The sequence below is a fragment of the Diceros bicornis genome, chromosome 18 (assembly GCF_020826845.1).
Source record: "Diceros bicornis minor isolate mBicDic1 chromosome 18, mDicBic1.mat.cur, whole genome shotgun sequence".
Taxonomy (NCBI): Eukaryota; Metazoa; Chordata; class Mammalia; order Perissodactyla; family Rhinocerotidae; genus Diceros; species Diceros bicornis.
Genome location: NC_080757.1, coordinates 61,302,154 through 61,321,278, shown reverse-complemented (window position 1 = coordinate 61,321,278; position 19,125 = coordinate 61,302,154). Strand labels below are relative to the sequence as shown.

The 19,125-nt window shown below is 57.6% G+C and overlaps 1 protein-coding gene across 7 annotated transcripts in view; it reads right to left on the bottom strand.

Moving 5' to 3' along the window:
- ASPSCR1 (ASPSCR1 tether for SLC2A4, UBX domain containing) overlaps nt 1–18,437 on the bottom strand; it is a 31,188-nt gene extending 12,751 nt beyond the window's left edge. Inside the window, exons 1-7 of one of the 7 annotated variants that reach the window (XM_058561908.1) lie at nt 18,285–18,437; nt 17,244–17,299; nt 14,090–14,204; nt 12,562–12,662; nt 5,887–5,944; nt 4,782–4,855; nt 4,038–4,479 (exon numbers count right to left, since the gene is read on the bottom strand). In XM_058561908.1, the coding sequence (XP_058417891.1) occupies nt 4,038–4,479; nt 4,782–4,855; nt 5,887–5,944; nt 12,562–12,662; nt 14,090–14,204; nt 17,244–17,299; nt 18,285–18,386 (948 nt within the window). In that variant the 5' untranslated portion in view covers nt 18,387–18,437. Of the gene's footprint in view, nt 1–4,037; nt 4,480–4,781; nt 4,856–5,886; nt 5,945–12,561; nt 12,663–14,089; nt 14,205–17,243; nt 17,300–17,798; nt 17,812–18,284 lie in introns of those variants that run through there. The other 6 variants (XM_058561909.1, XM_058561911.1, XM_058561912.1 and 3 more) reach the window with 6 other exon arrangements.
- Between the last annotated feature and the right edge of the window lie 688 nt (nt 18,438–19,125).

The following is a 19,125-nucleotide window of genomic DNA, read 5'->3' as shown; positions in this document are numbered from 1 at the left end:
TAAAACTACCTTCTAATAATTAATGTTCTGACATCAAAGGCAGGAGCAGCTGGGGTCTGTAAACCATCCTGGGCCTCAGCAGAGGACCTGCCTATATTTTATCCTGTCTCTTCTGACTCTTTACTTAAATCTAAAAACCACACGCAGGCAAAACACTACTGGGAGACTTGGAAGCTCTTTTAGATACTGGAGTGTGCCTTTGAAGTTCCCCCAAAGTTCTGTTTTGTTCCCTTCTCCCCTCCCCCAAGACTGAAAAGGGACACAAAACAGACACCATGTGGCTGGCGGCCCTCTGGGTGTGCGGCTGTTAGTGACAGGAGGCGTGAGGCGGGCGGGCGGGTGTGGGACGCTCCACAATCAACCAGCTGCTGGGACTCCCACATCAAAGGCACGCACTGCTGGCAGCCAGGCAGACCCTCCCCAGGACCCCTCCTGCCTGGGGCCCCAGGGTCAGCATGCAGGGCTGCACTGGGATCCTGTGCCTGGACAGCAACCACCCACCGGGCAAGCACAAGCCCAGGCCACCCTCCACACGCCCACGGGGCCATCAGCAGGTTCCCAAGAGACACAGAGAACCAGGGCCTGCCCAAGTTGGGGGAGCCAGGGGCCCAGCAGCCCCACTCCACGCACCACTGTGCCTTTAGGGTGGGAGAAGGAGACAGTCAGCCCCAGCCCCAGGGTCTGGCCCTCAAACCCAGGGGCCCCTAGGAAGAGCAGGCCCAGGGGGAGTCAGGCCCCCACAACAGCTCACCCCAACCACATGGGTCTGCTTTCCGCTGCTGATTCTGGGCCCAGGTGACAAAGGCCATGAGACTGGGGCCTGCACACTGGTTTCCAACGTGGCCCAAACATCAGCATGGAAGCCAGTGGGGTCCCCAAAGGCTGGGGTACCACTGCCACCACCTTCCCAGGATGGACGTTCACGGGACTCGGGACTGCCTTGGTCCCCCTCCCCTGTCCACTCAGCAAGGACACATCAAGGGTGGTTCAGGGAGCAAGAGCGAATCCCAGCCACCGACCCTCTGAAGGGACCCAGGCTCTGTTCCACAGCTGACCTGCCCCCACCGCCCCAGCACAGGTGCCCTTGACTCTCCACCCTCCCCAGGTGTATGACTTGGAGACAAGTGGGGGGGGCTCCAGAAGAGACAGGATGCAGGTGGGTAGGTTTCAGCAGCACGACCTCTGTAGTCTTTCACTTATGAACATGGATGCAAAACTCTGAACTAAGATATTAGTTAACCACCACTAAAGTGTAGCTAAAAAGGAAACGCATCACTGAAACTGGATTGATCCCTGGAATGCAAGGATGGCTTGACAAGGGGAATCTATCCAAAACCACACGTGAATGATCTGAAGGAGAAAAAAGGCATAAAATTATCTCACAGAAGAAGCAGTTTATAAAGCTCCACACCCACTTATGATAAAAAAAAGTTCTCAGAAATTAGGAATAGAAACTCTTGGGGCCGGCCCCGTGGCTTAGCAGTTAAGTGTGTGCGCTCCGCTACTGGTGGCCCGGGTTCAGATCCCGGGCACACACCGATGCACCGCTTGTCCGGCCATGCTGAGGTGGCATCCCACATACAGCAACAGAAGGATGTACAACTATGACATACAACTATCTACCGGGGCTTTGGGGAGAAAAAGAGAAAAAAAAAAAGGAGGAGGATTGGCAACAGATGTTAGCTCAGGGGCAGTCTTCCTCAGCAAAAAGAGGAGGATTGGCATGGATGTTAGCTCAGGACTGATCTTCCTCACAAAAAAAAAAAAAAGAAGAAACTCTCTTAATTTCATAAAGGCTTTTCACAGCACACATCATCCTTCACAGATAACCTACAGATTATTCCCTTTAAGGTCCAAGTCAGGACAAGGATGCTCACTAAAACTGCTAGTATTCAACAAATACTGGAGACACAATCACTACGATACAAGAAGAAAACTGAGAGAAGTAAAAACACAAAGGGAAAAAAAAACTGACACTCTTTGTAGAGACCTCAACTGAAACTAAGAAACTACTGGAACTAATAAAGCAGATTAGCATGGCTGCTGGGTATAAAAACCAACAGCATTCCACATCCTGGGTCAAGACTTGTCATCCTCATTCAAGCTCCCCCACCACCATGGGATGGTTGTAAGAAACTTTCCAGGTCACTTCTCTTAAGAGTCCTGCAATGGCTCTCCATCATCTGGAAAGGTGATTTGTGAAAAGGAATTTTTCTCAGCAGTGGAACCCTGTTTATCACAGAAAAATCTCGAGTGAATCTTGAGTACTGATGCACTACGCAGGTGGGATGGAGCCGGTGGGAAAGGGAGAGAAGGTGGAGAACCTGGAGCCCCAGGCATCTCAGGGTGACACCCACCCACAGTTGCGCAGCTTCAGGGGACTCTACACATGACAACATGCAGCCCAGGCTGGAAACCCAGGCTGGTCCCACTGTCAGGTCTCTTTAATGGTGTTCCTAACACTTCAAGAGACATGCTGGCCGGAGGGAAAGACCTTCTCTGGGTGGACGACCCGGAGCCTTCTCAGGAACCACGACTGGGAAATAGGGGAGCCCGGGGCAGTCCAGGAGCCCAAGATCCCTGGGGAATCGGTCACATGCCTGTACTGCTAATGGGGAGTTGGGTCTGTGAGTGCTGCCAAGGGAGCAGTCACATAGAGGGATCCACCATTGCAGCACCTGGGCCGACACCATCCGTGCTGCAGCTTCCCAAAGACGCCAGCGGGACCTCTGTTGTGTGACCCATGAAATCCTGACTGGACACAGGCCCAGTGGCCCTCTGATTTGAAAGTTCCACACCAGGACCCAGCATGAGAACCGACCTGATGGGCAGCCCACGCATGTCCTCCCTCAGGAGCTCCGACGTGGCTGCAGCTGGCCAGGGTGGGCCCAGGCGAACCCAGCCTCACCCACAAGGGACCAGAGATGGCCTCAGGGGCTGGCACCATCAGACGGCGTGGGAGGTGGACGCTGGTGTGATGCCGAGAGCCTGCCCAATGCATGCCTGGCTCCTGCAGAGGCACCGCCCACCTGGGAGTCCCCTCGCTTTGGGGGCCACACCCCAACCTGTCACTGCCTGCGCAGCCTGATCCAAAATGTGGGGCCCCTTCCACCCCTCAGTTTGGTGTATGGTCAGAGGAGTGGACGGGAATGGGCATAACTCTGGGGGCAGGGTGTGAGATTCAGGGACAAGCAGGCCGACATGACAGCTCAAGTCAGAGGCACTCAAAGATGAACCTGGCCATCAAGAAAACACACTGTTTGCAAAACTTGCCCAGTGTGGCACTGACGGTGGTTGTGTTTATGCAGTCAATTATACCTCAATAAAGCCAATCACAGAAGAGAAGACAACATACTGGAGGTGTGTCAAGGCCTAGACAAGAGCCCGTTCACTCCGCCATTTCACTCACTCAGTGAAAGCTGCACTCCCTCCTCCCAGCCATGTTAAAGCGGCCGGGGGGAATTTCCACGCCAAATTAGTCCCTCCCAGAGATACCAAGCGCCCCACCCACTCAGCTTGTGAAGAGTGAGCAAACTCACCACCTCCCTCCTGCTTGGTCTAGGGCAATGTTAAAATCACTCTGCACGCCCTGCACACCCGCTGGCTAGCGGGGAAGACAGTCAATAAGCTGTGGGGGTCGCTCGGCTCAGGAGTCAATGTGCCAAAGCCACATGCGCGTCAAAAGCCAGTCAAAACCACCGGCCCAGGCAAGAAGGGTGGAGGGCAATGACTCCAACGCAGCGCCTGGGACACAAATGCTCCAAGCCCCCACACCAACACAGAGGGTCACCAGGAAGGCAGGCTGTCTTGGCTGTGACCATGATCACGGGGGCACATGAGTTTGTCAAAGCCCATCAAACTGTACATCTAAAATAGTGCCTCAATGAAGTGGATTTCAGAAAAAACAAAACCAAAAAATCATTTCCCTAAGAAAACAAAAATGTGCCCAGAGACCCTGCCACACTCCCAGGCTGACCAGCCAAGAGGTCAGGTGCAATCAGGAGAAAAGACCCCCCAGCATGCAGCTCGCCCCTTACCGGCTCTGGCTCCGGCTCCAGCTGGGGATCCTGGCCAGGCCTCGACTTCTTTGGCTTGGAGGGGCCTCCGGGGCTAGAGTAAGACTTTGGCAATTTGGCTGAAGGTGACATCAGAGACCTTGAAGACCCGGAGGGGCCCCCCAGGCGCTGGCCCCCCCCTGAGAAAGGAACGAAGGGGCTAGGTGCAGGCTCCTTTGAGATCTGCTTCGCCTGAGCATCCACCGGCTTTGGGCCCAGGACATCCACGTGGCCAGACCCTGAGGCACCCGCCTCATCCTGATGGCTCCCGTCGCCCCAGCTGAGCCCTACTGAGCTCAACGGAAGCAGAGGGCTGCCAGCTGCCTGATCAGCTGATGTGGAAAGAATTGGGCTTCCTGGGCTTTCGCTCCTGGAGACCCCATGCTCCTGCTTGCCGGCAGAGTCTCGTTGCTTCATGGCAAACCTGAGGGGAAGGCCCAGAAAGCAGATGAAACTCCATACACAGAGCCTGTCCCTGCTCCTAGGTCTCACAGCCCCAGCGTCTTAACCTTTTCAGCACTCCATGGCCCCCTTCCCGTCCCCCCCTTACCCAAAAGTGCCAAGCCCGCCAGGCCCACAGGCAGGAGAAGCTGCCGGGCAGCAGCCTCAGATTGAGGGGCAAGGACCGCAGGGGCACGTTTTCTCTTCTACTTTTCCATGTTTCTTGTTTCCTTTCCTTTGAGACCCCATTTCTTCCACTAAACAAGACTCAGAGGCCCCCCCCACCTGATGATGGCGCTGCCCCCGGTGAGGCCCAGCGACTGCAGCGTCGTGCCCTGCAAGGCAGCTTTGCCGGTCACCTGTGAGGAGGGAACAGGACAGGAGACAAAGCTCCCCCACCTGACCTGGGCGCAGGTACCACAGGCCCTGCCCACCTGCCAAGCCCAGCTCACGCCACCGCCCCCAGCCTGGGCACTAACATCACTGGCACCACAGGGGCTCCCCAGCCAGCCCCAACTCAGCGCTGGCTCCCTAGAGGCCTGGGTCCAGCCTTCCACACCCCACCTGACCTGCACCTGAACATCTGCTCACTGGTCTACATCTGTCCCCCCAACCCGTCCCATCCGAAGCCTGGGCGGGTAGGACTCAAGCCTGGGTTAGCCACATCTGACCAGCTGACCAGTCGTCTGAGGACTGGCCTGATCATGATGGCCCTGGTCCAGGCCCAGGTGCCTGAGGTCCAGTGGTCTATCTCCTCCAGGGAAGGATGCGTCCCCCCAGGTCCCACCCCTCACAGCCCTGGGTCAGAGAATCTCAAACTGGGATAAATAGGTGGGTGTGTCCCGTCCACACCAGGGCCCTCCCAGGGCCCCTCGGGGACAGTAGCCACCCCAGGCCAGGAAAAGGAGCCCTGCCAGGGTTGAAACAAAAAGCCCCTGTGAGCCAGGGGACCAAGTGCCAGGAGGGTCCCCCGTCAAGGGCGGGCGGGCGGGTAGGGACAGGCAGGGCCTCAGTGCCAGGCTAAGCCTGCAACACGCTGCACTTGGTTTTGGAAAAGATCAAAACACAGAGCAAAGCAAACATTTATTAAAATGAAACCACTTTTGTCACTCTTGGGCTTTGAGAGAACCTGAGAAAACAAACAGGGCATTGAGGGAGGCTCCGGGAGCAGTCCGGGCGGCCCGTGGTCAGCTCCCGTGGAGCTGGCGCTCTGCTCTCCTTCCATGAAACACATCACGCTTTCAGAGCTGTGTCCCCAGCCGCTGCTTTGAAGGCGGGTCTGAGGGAGAGTGAATTTTCCAGATTGGAAAGAGGGGCTCGGCCTGTGTGGCGACTTGGGAGCGGGCAGTGGGAAGTGGGCCAGGCGGGTGGGGCCCGGCAGCTCACCTACCTCATCCCTCATGTACACGCAGACTGGGCTCGCCTCACACGGCTGCTCCAGACACTCCCTGCAAGGAGAGGAAAGAAAACGCCACAGGCCGGCCGCTGGCTTGAGGGGACACCTGGTGCCCTTGGGAAGGCACCATGGAGGCCCCACCCAGGACAGCATCCCAGGCCCACCCTGGCAGCCCCACAGCCACTAGAGGAGGCAGCCAACCGCTGGGCAGGAGCTGCTGCCCGACAGGCCTGGGCCACCAGCACCTGGTCTGGGGGTGTCTCCCACCTGCCTCCAGCCTCGAGGCTCTGAGTGCGGGGGGACATGGAGCAGGGGACGAGCCACAGGACGTTGTCAACTGTGCCCTGGGTCAGCGATGAGAAAGAGTATCCAGGGGGGCTGTGATTTGGTCCCGGGGGTCCTGTGATCTGGGCTTTTATCTGAAGCTGGCCTCCTAGAGGGTCGCTGACCCCTGAGGCATCAGGAGCAGCTCAGGGCAAGAATCCATTAAGTGGACTCGAGGAGAGAGGCCCAGGCCCCTGAGGCTATGAGCACTCCGTGCCATCCCCTCTGCCCAGACCCTGCAGGGCAACGCCGGGATCAACAGGGCACTGGTATTCCTGAAGGGCCGGAGCAAGCTGCACATTGGGGTCGTGGCCTGCTGCCTGCCCCAGGAGTGAGCTGGGCCCTGAGACGCTGTGTGACCTCCAGTCGTGAGGCAGGAGGATGATGGTGACGCCTCCTCCTGAAATGCACCCAGATGCCCACGTGGTCGAGTAAGACAGGGCCAGGCTCACAGAGGGCTCTTGACGGCCACTGAAATTATTGTCACCAAAACACAAAAGTAGGGAAACTGAAGGCCATGGCATGGCACGGGATACTGGTACGCCTGGGCAGTCAGTACTTCGGGCCACTCCATCACACATAGGCTGGGCGTGGGGACAGTGTGGGGGCAAACGGGCAGGAAACACCACGGATGCTCCACACAGACTTCCCTCCATCATCTGGGAAACAGCAAACGCACCCCTCAACATGGTCACCCAGTCACCACACACTGGGCCTGGCCACCAACGTCCTCTCCCCTTGTAAACTGGACCCTGAGATGGGATAGAGCAGCCCCCAGGAGGCACACCTGGATGGGCGTGAAGGGCGGAGGGTGTGCAGGCGCACAACCAGAGGCACAGGCACATATACGCTCGCCCATGCACACGCCTGTGCAACCACCCAACATAACTCCCACTACCCGGCCCTGCACTGACCATCCAAGTTACAGAATGCAAGGTGGCTGAGTCCTGGCTTTGGAGTGTTTAACTGCTGATGGCAGGCCCAAGACAGCCAAAGGGAAGCTCATTTCTGCACTTCCTGACACATAATCATAACACTAGCCCCCCAAATAAAAGCCCATCCCAGACAACACCTGGCGCACCCCAGGCCAGTCCCTCCCTTCCAGGCAGGGTGAATTGAGGGGCTGGTCCACCAAGCAGGAGGCCTGGAGGGCCCTTGGTCAGCACAGTTCCACCTGCCAGGCCTCACGGCTCAGACACGCAGACATGGTTGGGACATGGTTGGGACGGGAAGATACAGGAGCTGAGGTGGTGGCCAGAGGCAGCAGGGCCTCTGACTACACACTAAGAATGCACGGCTGCCTGGGCCCATCCCCAAGACCCGTGACCCATCCTCTGGGTTCAGCATGTTTTTGCTTTTGCATGTTCCCCAGGATTGAGACCCACAATCTAGAGCCAGCTGTGGGGCCCCTGGAGGAAGTGCAGCCCTGCCCCTGCCCAGGCCCTGGCACCACTGGCCTCATCACCTCTCAGGGTCCCCGCAGGAACGTAGGAGGCCCGCCGGCTGACAGCCCCCACGGAGCTCATCCAGAGCTCTATGAACCTGCACCTATGGTGAAGCTGCTCCCCAGAGAAGGCTTCTGGCCTCAACCAGAGCCACGTGGGGGCCAGCATGGAGGGTGCGACCTCTCACACGGTGGGGCCAGGGGTGCCCCAGTCCACTGAGACTCGGCGACCCTATGCCTCACGAAGACACACAAGACCTCGAAAGTGAAAGAGCAAGAGTTCCAGCCAGGCCCACATGCTCTTCTTACTGAAGCCAAGACAAAGGAGAAGCGAAGGAACCTCAGGCAAGGAAGACACTCCAGCAAACAGGACCCCGGGGCCAGAGAGGAAGAGTCAGAGTGACATGGGGGTCCTGCTTCCCTCAACTGTGACAGACAGCAACTGCCTAGAGAGAAAGCTGGCCGGTCACACAGCCAGCCATGCTGACGCCCACCAAGCAGCCAGCACAGTGCTTTCTGCACTGGCAGGGGCTCCGGCCAGGCATCCTCTCTCACAATACTTCCCCAGGGCACCTGATGCCAGCGCAGGGACGGCAAAGGACAAACAGGGACAAAGCAAGCAGCACCCCGGGAAGACCTGCTAGCCTCCATGCCCTCGGAGGCCTCTGGAGGTCTCTGGACATCAAACGGGAGCCCGGCTTTGATGTGCATCTCCTCCAGAGGAATCAGATTCCCTCGTGTGGGGATCTGAGGGAGAGGCCTGTAAACACAGCGAGGGGAGGGGCAGCCGCAATGCAATCGCTTCCAGACCTTCCAAGCCAATTAACAGAGTTCTCCTTCCGAGGATGGCGGACCGGGGGACATTCCAGCGCATTGAGGAGCCGGCCCCTCACGCACTCTCAGCAAGAGTCCACCACTCCCTGCAACAGACCTCACTAAAGTTCCAAATGTCTCTAAGGGAGCCAAGCCAGGGGCCTCCTGAGGACCCTTGTGCCCCTGGACCTACTCCCACACCCCAGACCCAGGCAGAGCCACTGGACGCCAGGCAAGGCCGGGAGTCGGGTGGAGCTCCCTGGGTACCCACCTGCCCACCCTCGCCAGATGCCACCTCAGCCCAGCGGGACAGTGCTTGGGGAGGACCACCGGGGTCTTGCTTTAAGGCCAGCACCCCAGATGAGCCGGAGACCCACGGGGACGCCAGGCAGGGCAGAGGTCCTGCTGCTGCTGGATTTACAGACATTCTTCGCCAGCCACAAAGCACATCGTCCCCACGGCGTGGGCTGTCCACCCACCTGGGCCAGCTCCCACGAGGCACTGCGCTGGGGGCAAGCCAGGTATCTAAAGCCCTTTCTAATTAGGTCATCTGGGCCTGACCAAGATGGGGCTGGTACAAACACAGGTGCTGTCAACACAGGCCTGCCACCGCATTCCCCCATGCCAGAACAACAAAAACCAACCCAAACTGACAGAGCTGTGACTTCAGGGTCAGAGGTGTTTCTGCTGCCACAGGGAGGCCCACCTCAGGCGAGGACCCCTCCTGAGGGGCCAGGTGACTCACACCCCACCACCCAGCCCAGCCTACTCCCTCAAGCAGAGTCCTGCTCCCACACCCACGTCTGCCCCCTTCCCAGTGGACCCCGCCTGGGGATCCCTGGGGGAGCAATCTCAGCAGTTTCCTCAGCGAGGGTGCGTGGGGTAAACATGTGAGCTTTTGTGTCTAAGAATGGCTTTGTTCCATCCTCCCCACTCAATGACACTTAGGGAAAATGAGAAAATTCTAGAATAAATGATTTTCCTACAGCATTTCAAAGACACTGCTCGGCCGCCTTCCCAGTGGTGGTGCCAGGTGCCCAAGGCCTTTACGCGGGCCTATGGTCAAGGGCAGAACTGTCTCCTCATCCCCAGCTCCTAGTGATGCCACCAGGTGAGGCCCCCACTGGGCCAGGCACCAGGAGGCTCGTCCATCTGGAAACACACACCCTTCACTTCTGGGACCGTTTTCCACTGCAGTTTCACCCATGTCCTCCCACTGCTCTGTTCTCTTTCAAGAGACACATCAGCAGGAGCCAGCTGCCTGGGCCGCCCGGATTCACCTCTTTGTTCCGTCCTCGCACTTGCCCGCCTGGCTCTGCAGCTCCTCCTCCTGCTGAGGAGATGTGGCTTCTCCCCACGCCTCAGCGAGAGCCAGGACGGTAGGGACCCTGCGCCCCCGGTTCCAAGTGTCAGCTCCCAGGCCTCGAGTGGCCCCACACTCTCTCAGGCATCTGCCACCACCACAAGAAGAACATGCTCAGGCAGGCCGCAGACCAGCCAAATCTGCTGATCCTCAGGCATGTAAGCAGGACGGCAGATCCACAGGGCAGCCGCCCCCAGAGGCGTGAGCCTGTCATGTGTGCCCGGGGTCATGGCCGTTTGATTCACAGCTGTGGACGCATGATGCCCCTTCCACTGCGGCTTCCCTAGCAGATTCCAAAGGCTCCTCTTCATCTCTGAACGCTCTTCTCATCACATCCAGCTCTCATTCCAACAGCCTCTCAGTCCTCTGAGAACAGGAACAAACACTGCCTCTCCCACCCCCGACGGTACCGTCTCTTCCTATTTGTCTGCACCGGCCTCTCCCATCAGAAACTTGCTCCAATGTCTGGGTATACTTGGCTGTCTGCTCACACTTAGAGCAGGGGCTCTGGTGCACTGCAGCTAGCTCTCAGTACCTAGACGGTAATCTGGGAAGCGAGTCGTGCCTCCCACATCAGGAGCTGCCAGAGTTCTGGGAGCCACACTGGCAGCTCACACTCACCTAACCTCCCCATTCTTGGGACAGCGCTCATAGCCTCGACCATGCAGGCACTCCCAGTCCAGAGAGCCCCAAGGCTCACTCTCCCTAGAAAACCACCTCCAGTACCAGCAGCTCGGGGCAGGAGGGAATCTAGGACCCTACGGCTTCTTATATCTCATATAGCACCTGCCTCCTCTCCCCACCCCTCCATCACCTTCCCACCCTCATCCTGGTGCTGCCTTGCGCGGCTTCCGCTCACTCCATCCTCCAGGCTGCATCTTTGTGAAGTCCTTTACTGTCATTTTAGCTGCCTTTCGGGAGGGAGAAGAATTGCACACTGTGTGCCACATGTTCCTCCTGCTCCTTGTTGGTGGCCCAGAGCCTTTGCACTTGCTATCCCCGTCCCAGATCCTGGTGCAGCTGGCTCTACCAAGACTTACCCCACTACCCAGAAAATGTTGCCCCACCACCTCCCAAGGCGTCTTCCCTTCTTTGTAAAAATCTTATAGCTCTGTATACCTGGCTGTTAGCTCTGCCCCCCACTGAGAACACCAGCTCTGAGAGACCAGAACCAGGCTCCCTGAGGCAGCACCAGCTGGCTAGCAGCGAATAAACAAAAGAACAAAGGAAAAACACACAGACGCCCCATCGTCTCAGCAGTGCAGGGTGGCAGCTAAAAATGCAGGAGCCGGTGTCCCAGGCTCGGGGCTTTGAGGAGCTCCCCTCCGCCTCTGGGTCTCCATACTTTCTTCTGAAAATAAGAGTAACAGCAGCCCGACCTCATGCAGCTGATAGGAGGACCGGGTCAGACAACAAGTGCCGAGAGCAGCACAGTGAGGCGGGGACCCAGGTGCCTATTTCAGGGGCGCTATTGAAGGCCACCTAAGTGCGGGGGGGGGGGCGGTCACAAAGTTCTCTCAGGGGAATGTTGAGGTAGGAAGCAGAGGCTGGCTGGACGGGAGGCAGCCCTGGCTGCCCAGGCTCATAGGAGCAGGGAGGGACCACCTCGTCTTGGCACAGCAGCCCTTGCAGCTGTGCTGTAGAAAGGACCGGGAATGTGGAGACGCCAGCACATCAGAAACGGGTGAGGAGCTCCATCAGGGCAGCCTGGGTGGGGAGCAGGAGTCTGGCTGCTGGGACAGCAGGGGCAGTGGGCGCCCGGTCAGATCAGAGCCGGCCCTGCCCAGAGTCCCTCTCTTCTGCACAGACAAACCACAGTGTGAGGCCTTGTTCTCAGTATTTGAGATAGATCAACTCATCTCATCCTCACGTCTCCCTTGGGAGGCCCAGACAGGGCAAGCAACATGCCCACGGCCACAAAGAGACCACTACATCCTCCCACAATCCCTTCCATTCTGCTGGTCGAGACCTTTAAAAGTAGACAAAGAGGGGGCCGGCCCAGTGGCACAGTGGTTAAGTTCACAGGCTCTGCTTTGGCGGCCCAGGGTTTGCGAGTTGAGATCCCAGGCGCAGACCTACGCCCTGCTCATCAAGCCATGCTGTGGTGGCGTCCCATATGCAAAATGGAGAAGGATGGGCACAGATGTTAGCTCAGGGCCAATCTTCCTCACCAAAAAAAAAAAAAAAAAAAAATTGGACAAAGAATTCCACCCAACGAGACCAAAACTTAAAGAGCCACCATTTTGACACATTCAGGAGTAAAGTTGAAACCATTAATCACCAAACAGAAACTGATAATCAGTTATCATTAAGAAGATTTTCTTTTTGAACACAACCCATTTTCACGATAAGGGAGTTTTACATCTAAAGCATTTGTCAGCTGAAGAGCCCAGCACTCAACTTCTCTCCTCACTACTCACCAAGCCCTCGGGGGCCTCTCAGGTCCCCACAAAGATGGAAGTGCTGGCTCTTCCGTGAGGGTGAGGCCTGGCCGACACACCAGGAAATGCAGTCAAAAAGACAATCAGTAGCTGCTGGTACAGCTGATGAACGGGCAGCCCCCTCATCTCAAGCCAGTCCTCTTACCAGGCCCCCAGAACCCCAGCTCTGCCGTGCAGAGCTGAAGCAGAGCTCAAGGTTGTGGCTCTGGACCAGCCCTGCTGAGCATGGCAGCACTGGCACTGCAGATGAGAGCAGAGCCCAGAACCTGCTCACTGATGCTCACCTGATCTGTGTAAAATGGCTGAGAAGCTCCCAGAGTGTCTGGCCTGAACAGAAAATATCTTGCAACCTAGAGCCATCATCCAGCTGCAGAGCGATGCGAACCTAAGGGGGCGAGAGACAGGAAACCAAGTTAGGAGGAAAAGCAGCTGTCCCATCCTGGACTCAGGTCTGATTTTCAGGGCACAGGCATGAGCACACGCCCTCCCTCAGGGCTCCTGGGATCTTGTGGGCGCGTGGGAGACGGTAAGTGCTGCCGCTCTGCACACTCTGTAAACATGTTTGTTGTGTTTTAAGCTGCCAAATTCTGAGGTAACTTGTTACGCAATGATAACTAATATATTGTGTTTTCTGAATTTTTTTTCCACAAATAAGCACATTGCTTTTATAAGTCCGTTTTTAATAATAATGTCCCTAAACAAGGACACAAGTTTATAACCCAAAGGAGGGAAATTCCTCTCTGGTCCTTCTGCTGAGTGACAGACACCCTAGAGCATGTGTGCACAGAGCCCCGGAGTAAGAACGTGTCCCACACCTACAAGAGCCGCACTCAGCCCCACCTGCCACGGCCCAGCACCTGATTTTCTACATCACAGCTACTCCTGCACATTTACATGAAATCCAGTAACAAACAAAGCAGGAGCTGCTCTGTGTGAAAGCACAACGGAGTCCCCCAATTGCCCCACAGCCCAAGTCACTCCCAAAGAAAGGCAGGTTCCCTTCCACGTCAAAGTTTGAGAACCACAGTTGTAATGGAAAAGGAGGGGTGTCAGGGTCAGTCCCAGCCGCCTGTCTCCTGGTGGGCCCTGGAGACTAATACCCCTAGGGCCCAAGCCTCTTTATCTCTCAACAGGGATGAAAATCGCTTTCCTTGAGGTGTTGGGTGAATATCACACCCGCAAAGGACCTGGCTTGGGCTCGCAGGAGTGGGAGCCGTCACCCTGGTCACTGTTTCCGTCTACAGTAACCCTGCTGTCGTGCGCTCATCTCTAGAAGCTGAAAGTTACTGATCTGGTGGAAGGCGGTGGGCCGCGGTCAGAACACTTGGGCTGTGGTCCAGGTGAGACCTGTAGGAGGGCTGGGGCGAATCCTGAGAACTGAGTTCATCCCAGAACCAAGGCCGCCTTCATCGCCTCACAGAGCTCTGCAGGCTCTAAGTTTCTTGGCACTTTTATGACCAGAAACATCAGGCTGTAAATCACGAGGCTGGGCGAATGCTGCTGACATGCTGGGATGGACACAGCACAATTAACTGTTGCTCAAAAATAAATTCAACATGAAGAGCAAGTCTCATTTCCAACCATCAGCTATCGAAGCAGAAGACTAGCTCTGACCTGACCCCAGGAAGGCAGGATGGATCCGAGGACTCAGGCCTCACCGTGCACCCCCCTCTAAAACAGCCCCCGCTCCCCAACCACAGCCGCAGGCCCTCCCCATCTGCTCGGCCTGCTGAAGCACCCTGCCGTCCAAACAGTCTGAATGAAAGAGCCAGGAGCAGCAGTACTGCTGGTCTCTCCCTGAGAGCCACCTACCATGTTCTCGGGCCCCTCGCGGCTCCGGGAGATGGGCACCATCTCCAGCTTGGCATTATTGGGCAGGTTGGCGAATCTCCACTGGAGAGTGAGGTCAAGCACGTTCCTCTGAAACCTGCAAAACAGACCAAGGCCCATAAGCTGCCCCACAGATCCTAACAGCCCAGCTCCCGTCTGGCTCTGGCACAGTCTTGCTGGGAACGGGGTAGACACCCTGGATGTCCTCGGCTGTGCAGCGATTCTCCAGCCAGTGCCCCCAAGGCCATAAGAACAGACAGCCACAGCCTGGAAGCCTGCAGGGGCAGGAGCAGGTCCCTGACTACAGTGTCTTCTAAAGGAGAGACAAAGAGAGCACTGACACAGTTTAAGTGTACAAGGGCAGGGCAGGAAAGGAGAAAAAGGAAATGCGTTACCCTCTGGGATGAGCTGAGGGGCTGCTCCTTCAGACCGTGAAGCAGTAACCAGCCCAAGTACAGACTTGGAACATAAAAGCACACACGGGAACAACTAAGGGGCGTGCGCCTTGCTCTGCTCAGAAAAGATCTCACAGAACAACACCCTATCCTCACCAACCAGAGCTGCACCCGCAGCCGTCCAGCCCCTGCAAGCCACTCTCCCTACACTGCTGGCCACCAGCCAAAATGACCAGCTCCCCTCACTCCTGCTTCCCGCCATCCTTTGAAGCAGGGCCATGACCCCAAAGACGAGCAACAGAGGGCAAAGGTTCTAGAGAAACACAAATGAAACAACCTGGCCTAAAGTCCCCACGGAGAGCCAGGCCCTGACGGCGGCCAGGATTCAGGGATAAAGGGCTAAGATTGCCATTCCCACCCACAAAGCCAGGTCCTCCAACCCAGAGCAGCCAGCAGTCTCTCTGCCTGTGTCCTGCACATATGAGCGGCTGCACAGGCACCTGGCAGCTTTGAGTCTCCCAACCGGTCAGGAAGAGACCAGTGTGTGCCTTCAGACAACGGGGTGGGCCCGCAACCTCCTCTGATCCCTGTGCACAGAGGTCCCGGGTCCATGGGGGTATAGTTTCTCAGAAGGACTGGAGGGAATGAAGAGACCTGATGAGTCAGGAGAGGAAATAACCAAGGGCAGGAGAAGAGGGCAGGCAGAGAACTCCCACGGCCTCCAAGATGCCCACTGGGTCTTTATCAGCAGCCTGCCCTCCCGGAAATCATGGCCAGGGTCACGCTCAGCACGCCTAACAAACAAGAAACTCAGATGAGAAGTGCCAACAGGTAGCCCAGGCCACCCAATGGCAAAGCTGGGACCATAATGTGTGGTTCCTGACATCCAGCTCGGATCACACGTCAGCTATGGACCGACAAGGAGTCAGACACCTACTCCTGAGAAGAGGAGAGAGAGGACGGCGGCCCAGACTCAGAGACCTGGACACTGCCTCACATGAGGGCAGGGAGGGTGGCAGCCAGGTGGCCCTGGAGCCTGCCTGACCCTGGTCCCTCTCCTCCCAACCCCTCTGGCTCCCAGGAACCCCACAGGAACAAGAATTACCACTGCTAACCCCACAGATCATTCGGGTCAGAGAAAAGCTCCTGCCCACAGCTTCTGAAAACACCATCGCCGTGTGGCTTGATTTCAGAGGAGGCAGATGGTGGCCAGAACGAATCGCCAGAACGAATCGCCAGAGAAGGAATAGGAGAACCTACTTATGCTGCTCAAAAGTCAGACTCTGAGCTGACTTTTAATAAAAGTTTAGGAAAAAACTACAGAGCTGGAGAGAGAACGCGTGTGAGATTTGAATACACACAAAGTGGTGACCTGACTACACGAGTGCCAAGACGCCGTTAGAAACAATGGTTTTCTGATCGTGGACAATTTATAAAGCCCAGGGAGTTGGGAAGACTTGAGAAAGAAGCAATTCTGATACCCATCTTCAACACTAGCTGGAGAATGCAATACAATAACTTCAATGACTAGTGCAAGACAGGACAGCAGATCTAAGGTGAACCCAGGACCAGGTGGACTGGCAGCCCTAGAGGTGAAGGGAAGGTGTCATGCACACTTGAGAGGGGCAGCACTTTTTAAACAAATTACACCACAGGTGTGTAAAAGGAAGACAAGAGAAAAACTGATACTGTGTTGCAAAAGCTCCAACATTCTGACCCGCTCCAACCATACAACATGCAGAGGTTTCAGGCAGATTAAAGGAGAACAGAGAGAGGGCGCACAGCTCTGTGACAGGATGCCAGGGGACGGCGAAGGACAGAACACAGGCCCTGAGATTCTCAGTGGTCAGGCAGGAGTAGGGGAGTCAGCACGACACAAGGGCCTCTTTGCTCCAAACCTCCCCTGCAGAGCCCCACAGACAAGGCAGCGTGAGAAAGCCCCAAAGAACAGGCTCCTCTTTGCCCCCCATGTGAGGACAGCCACACCGTGAAGACATGCCGCTAAGGCCAAAAGCTCCTCATGTGGGAAAAGAAACCCACACCCCACCAACGTGCCTTCTGACCCTTTTATTGTTTTGGACTCTTTGAGAATGTGGTGAAAGCCCTCTCTTCGGAAAAATGCCCACACACAGAGACCTGCATGCAATTCCAGGGGCTACAAGGCCACCGGGATCCACCCACAGTTTGCAGGTTTCTTCCCATTTCTCCATGACTACTTCCTTTTGCCCTCAGAGCCCCATCAAGAACTTACACAACCAAAGGCATGAAAACCCTCTGCGGTGGCCCCTAAAAAGAAACATCCACATCCTAACCCCCAGCACTCGTGAACAGGACCTTACTTGGAGATAGGGACTTTACAGATGTAATTGAGTTAAGGATCTCAGGATGAGGTCATTCTGCATTAAGGTGGGCCCTAAATCTAATGACAAGTGTTCTTAACAAGAGACAGAAGAGCAAAAGACACACAACACACAGGGAAAAGGCCACGTGAAGGTGGAGGCAGAGTGTGGAGTGATGCAGCCACAAGGCAAGGCAAGGAACGCCTGGAGCCCCCAGAAGCTGGAAGAGAAAGGATCTTCTCCCAGTGCCTTGGAGGGAGCACAGCCCTGCCCACACCTTGATTTTGGGCTTCTGGCCCCCAGAACTGAGAGAATAAACTTCTCTTGGCTTAAGCCCCCGAGCGGGGCCCTGGGTGGGGGGAGATGGACTCAGAGCCCGCAGCCCAAACAGAGGAAACTCACTTCAGATCATATTCACTGGGGTTGAAGTCCTGCCGCCGGCATGTCTCCTCCAGAACCTAGGAGTGAGATGAGAGGATGGTGAGCCACTGGGTCTGGCCTGGTCCTTGGTTGGCAGGCTCAGTGGCACTGAGGCAGCCGAGTGCAGAGTCTCTCTCTTTCTGGAGAGCCGGTTGGCCCTGCAGAACAAAGCCTAGTCACATGATGGACCCTCCACTCAACAGCTCCATGCGCCTCACTCACAAATCCTGTTCACTCTCCCCGTCCTCACTGGGCCTGCCTTGTCACCCCAGCTCTGTAGGAGAGCCCAGCACCACAGACATCTTCCTACACACTCGTGGCCCGCCTCTCCCCACTCACAGAGAATAAAGTTCAAACTTGGGCCCCCACTGCCCGCAGCGCTTCACCCTCCTCTCCGCGAGCCGGCTCCACAGAGAGCCAGCTCAAAGTGGGTCCTGGGGCGCCCGAATGGCCCGGGAGCTCCCCGCTTCTGTGCCCTGCACACACACTGAGTCACTATTCTTGGGCTCAGCCCCCCGGAGGCTCCTCCCCGCAGACCTTGTATGCGCACTGTCCCCTACACAGCAGGACCCAAGAAGCATTTTAATGTCATGGATTCGAGGTCAACCACCTGCCCCGCTGAAAGTGCAGCGAGTGACTCAGCAAACCAGTTCCCAGGCACAAAGGCCGGCAGACCTAGTCACAGTGGACGCCGGACCGGTAGGACGCCCGGGGATGGAAACACGGGCCGGGGGCGCTGGGAGACCGGCTCGGGCGCCCCGAGGACCCGGCTAGGGGTGCCAGGAGGTGCCGACACCCGCCAGCCCGCCCCTCGCCACGGTGGGACCCTTCCCCCGACCCCTTGGAGCCCAGATCCCGGCGCGGTAGTGGGCGGGCCCGCCGCGCCAGGAACCCGCTCATTGGCCGCCTCCGGCCCCGCCCCCTCAGGCCCCGCCCCGCGGCTGTCGGCGCCAACCGCAGGAGCAGGCACGGGGCCGCGTCCTCGCTGCCCGCCCGCCGCCCGCCGCCCGCCCGCGGCCGCACCTGCAGCAGCACGGTGCTTGGCGTCACCTTCACTGTGTGGCGCCGCCCGTTCGGGGCCAGCACCGACACCGCGGAGCCCCCGCCGCCTGCCGGGGTCGCCATCTTCCGCCCACGTGACCTGCTGCCGCGGGTTCGGCCTCAAACAACTTTATTGGCACCAGCCGTGACGCACAGCCGCGCGGCCGCGGGGACGAAGCCTGAGGGGCGCGGCCGGAGCCTGAGGGGCGGGGCCCGCGCGCTGCCAGTCCCACGCCCAGGCCACGCCCCCGGCCCGGGGCGCGCCCCCCGGCCTGCCAGAGCGCGTGCCCGGGGCGGGGCCCGGCGCGCTGTCACCCCAACCGGCTTAACGTGGCCCCAGGCCCCGGCCGGCTGTCAGCGCTCGCGCCCCCGCTCTGAACGGACGGCCAGATGAGGAAGGCCGTGCGGGCCGGGAGCGCGCCGAGGCCTGGGCTCCCTCTCGCCGCCGGTCCACTGTGCTCCCACCTCCACTCCAACGCACGCCCCCCCACCCCCTGTCCCCTTTGGTCACCTCTGCTTGCCTGCACCTCTGCGGAGGTTCCTTCAGGAGTGAATGCCTGCGGGCCCCGTGGGGTGGTGTAAAGGTCAAGCAATCCCTAAGAAACTCCAGACCTGAGAGCGCAGATTCAGTCAAAGTCTGAGATGAGCTTTCTACACTGTCAGTGCTGGACTCTCTCTACCAGCAGCTAAAAACCCTGCGACAGAACTTGTCCCCGATTCCAACCCACTGGCGCACAATGGAAGTCTAGAAGGTCCGGGAGGAGGGGTGTGTGGGATCCTACCATCCCTCCCATGTGGGTGCTCACGCCTTCCTATAGCTGAC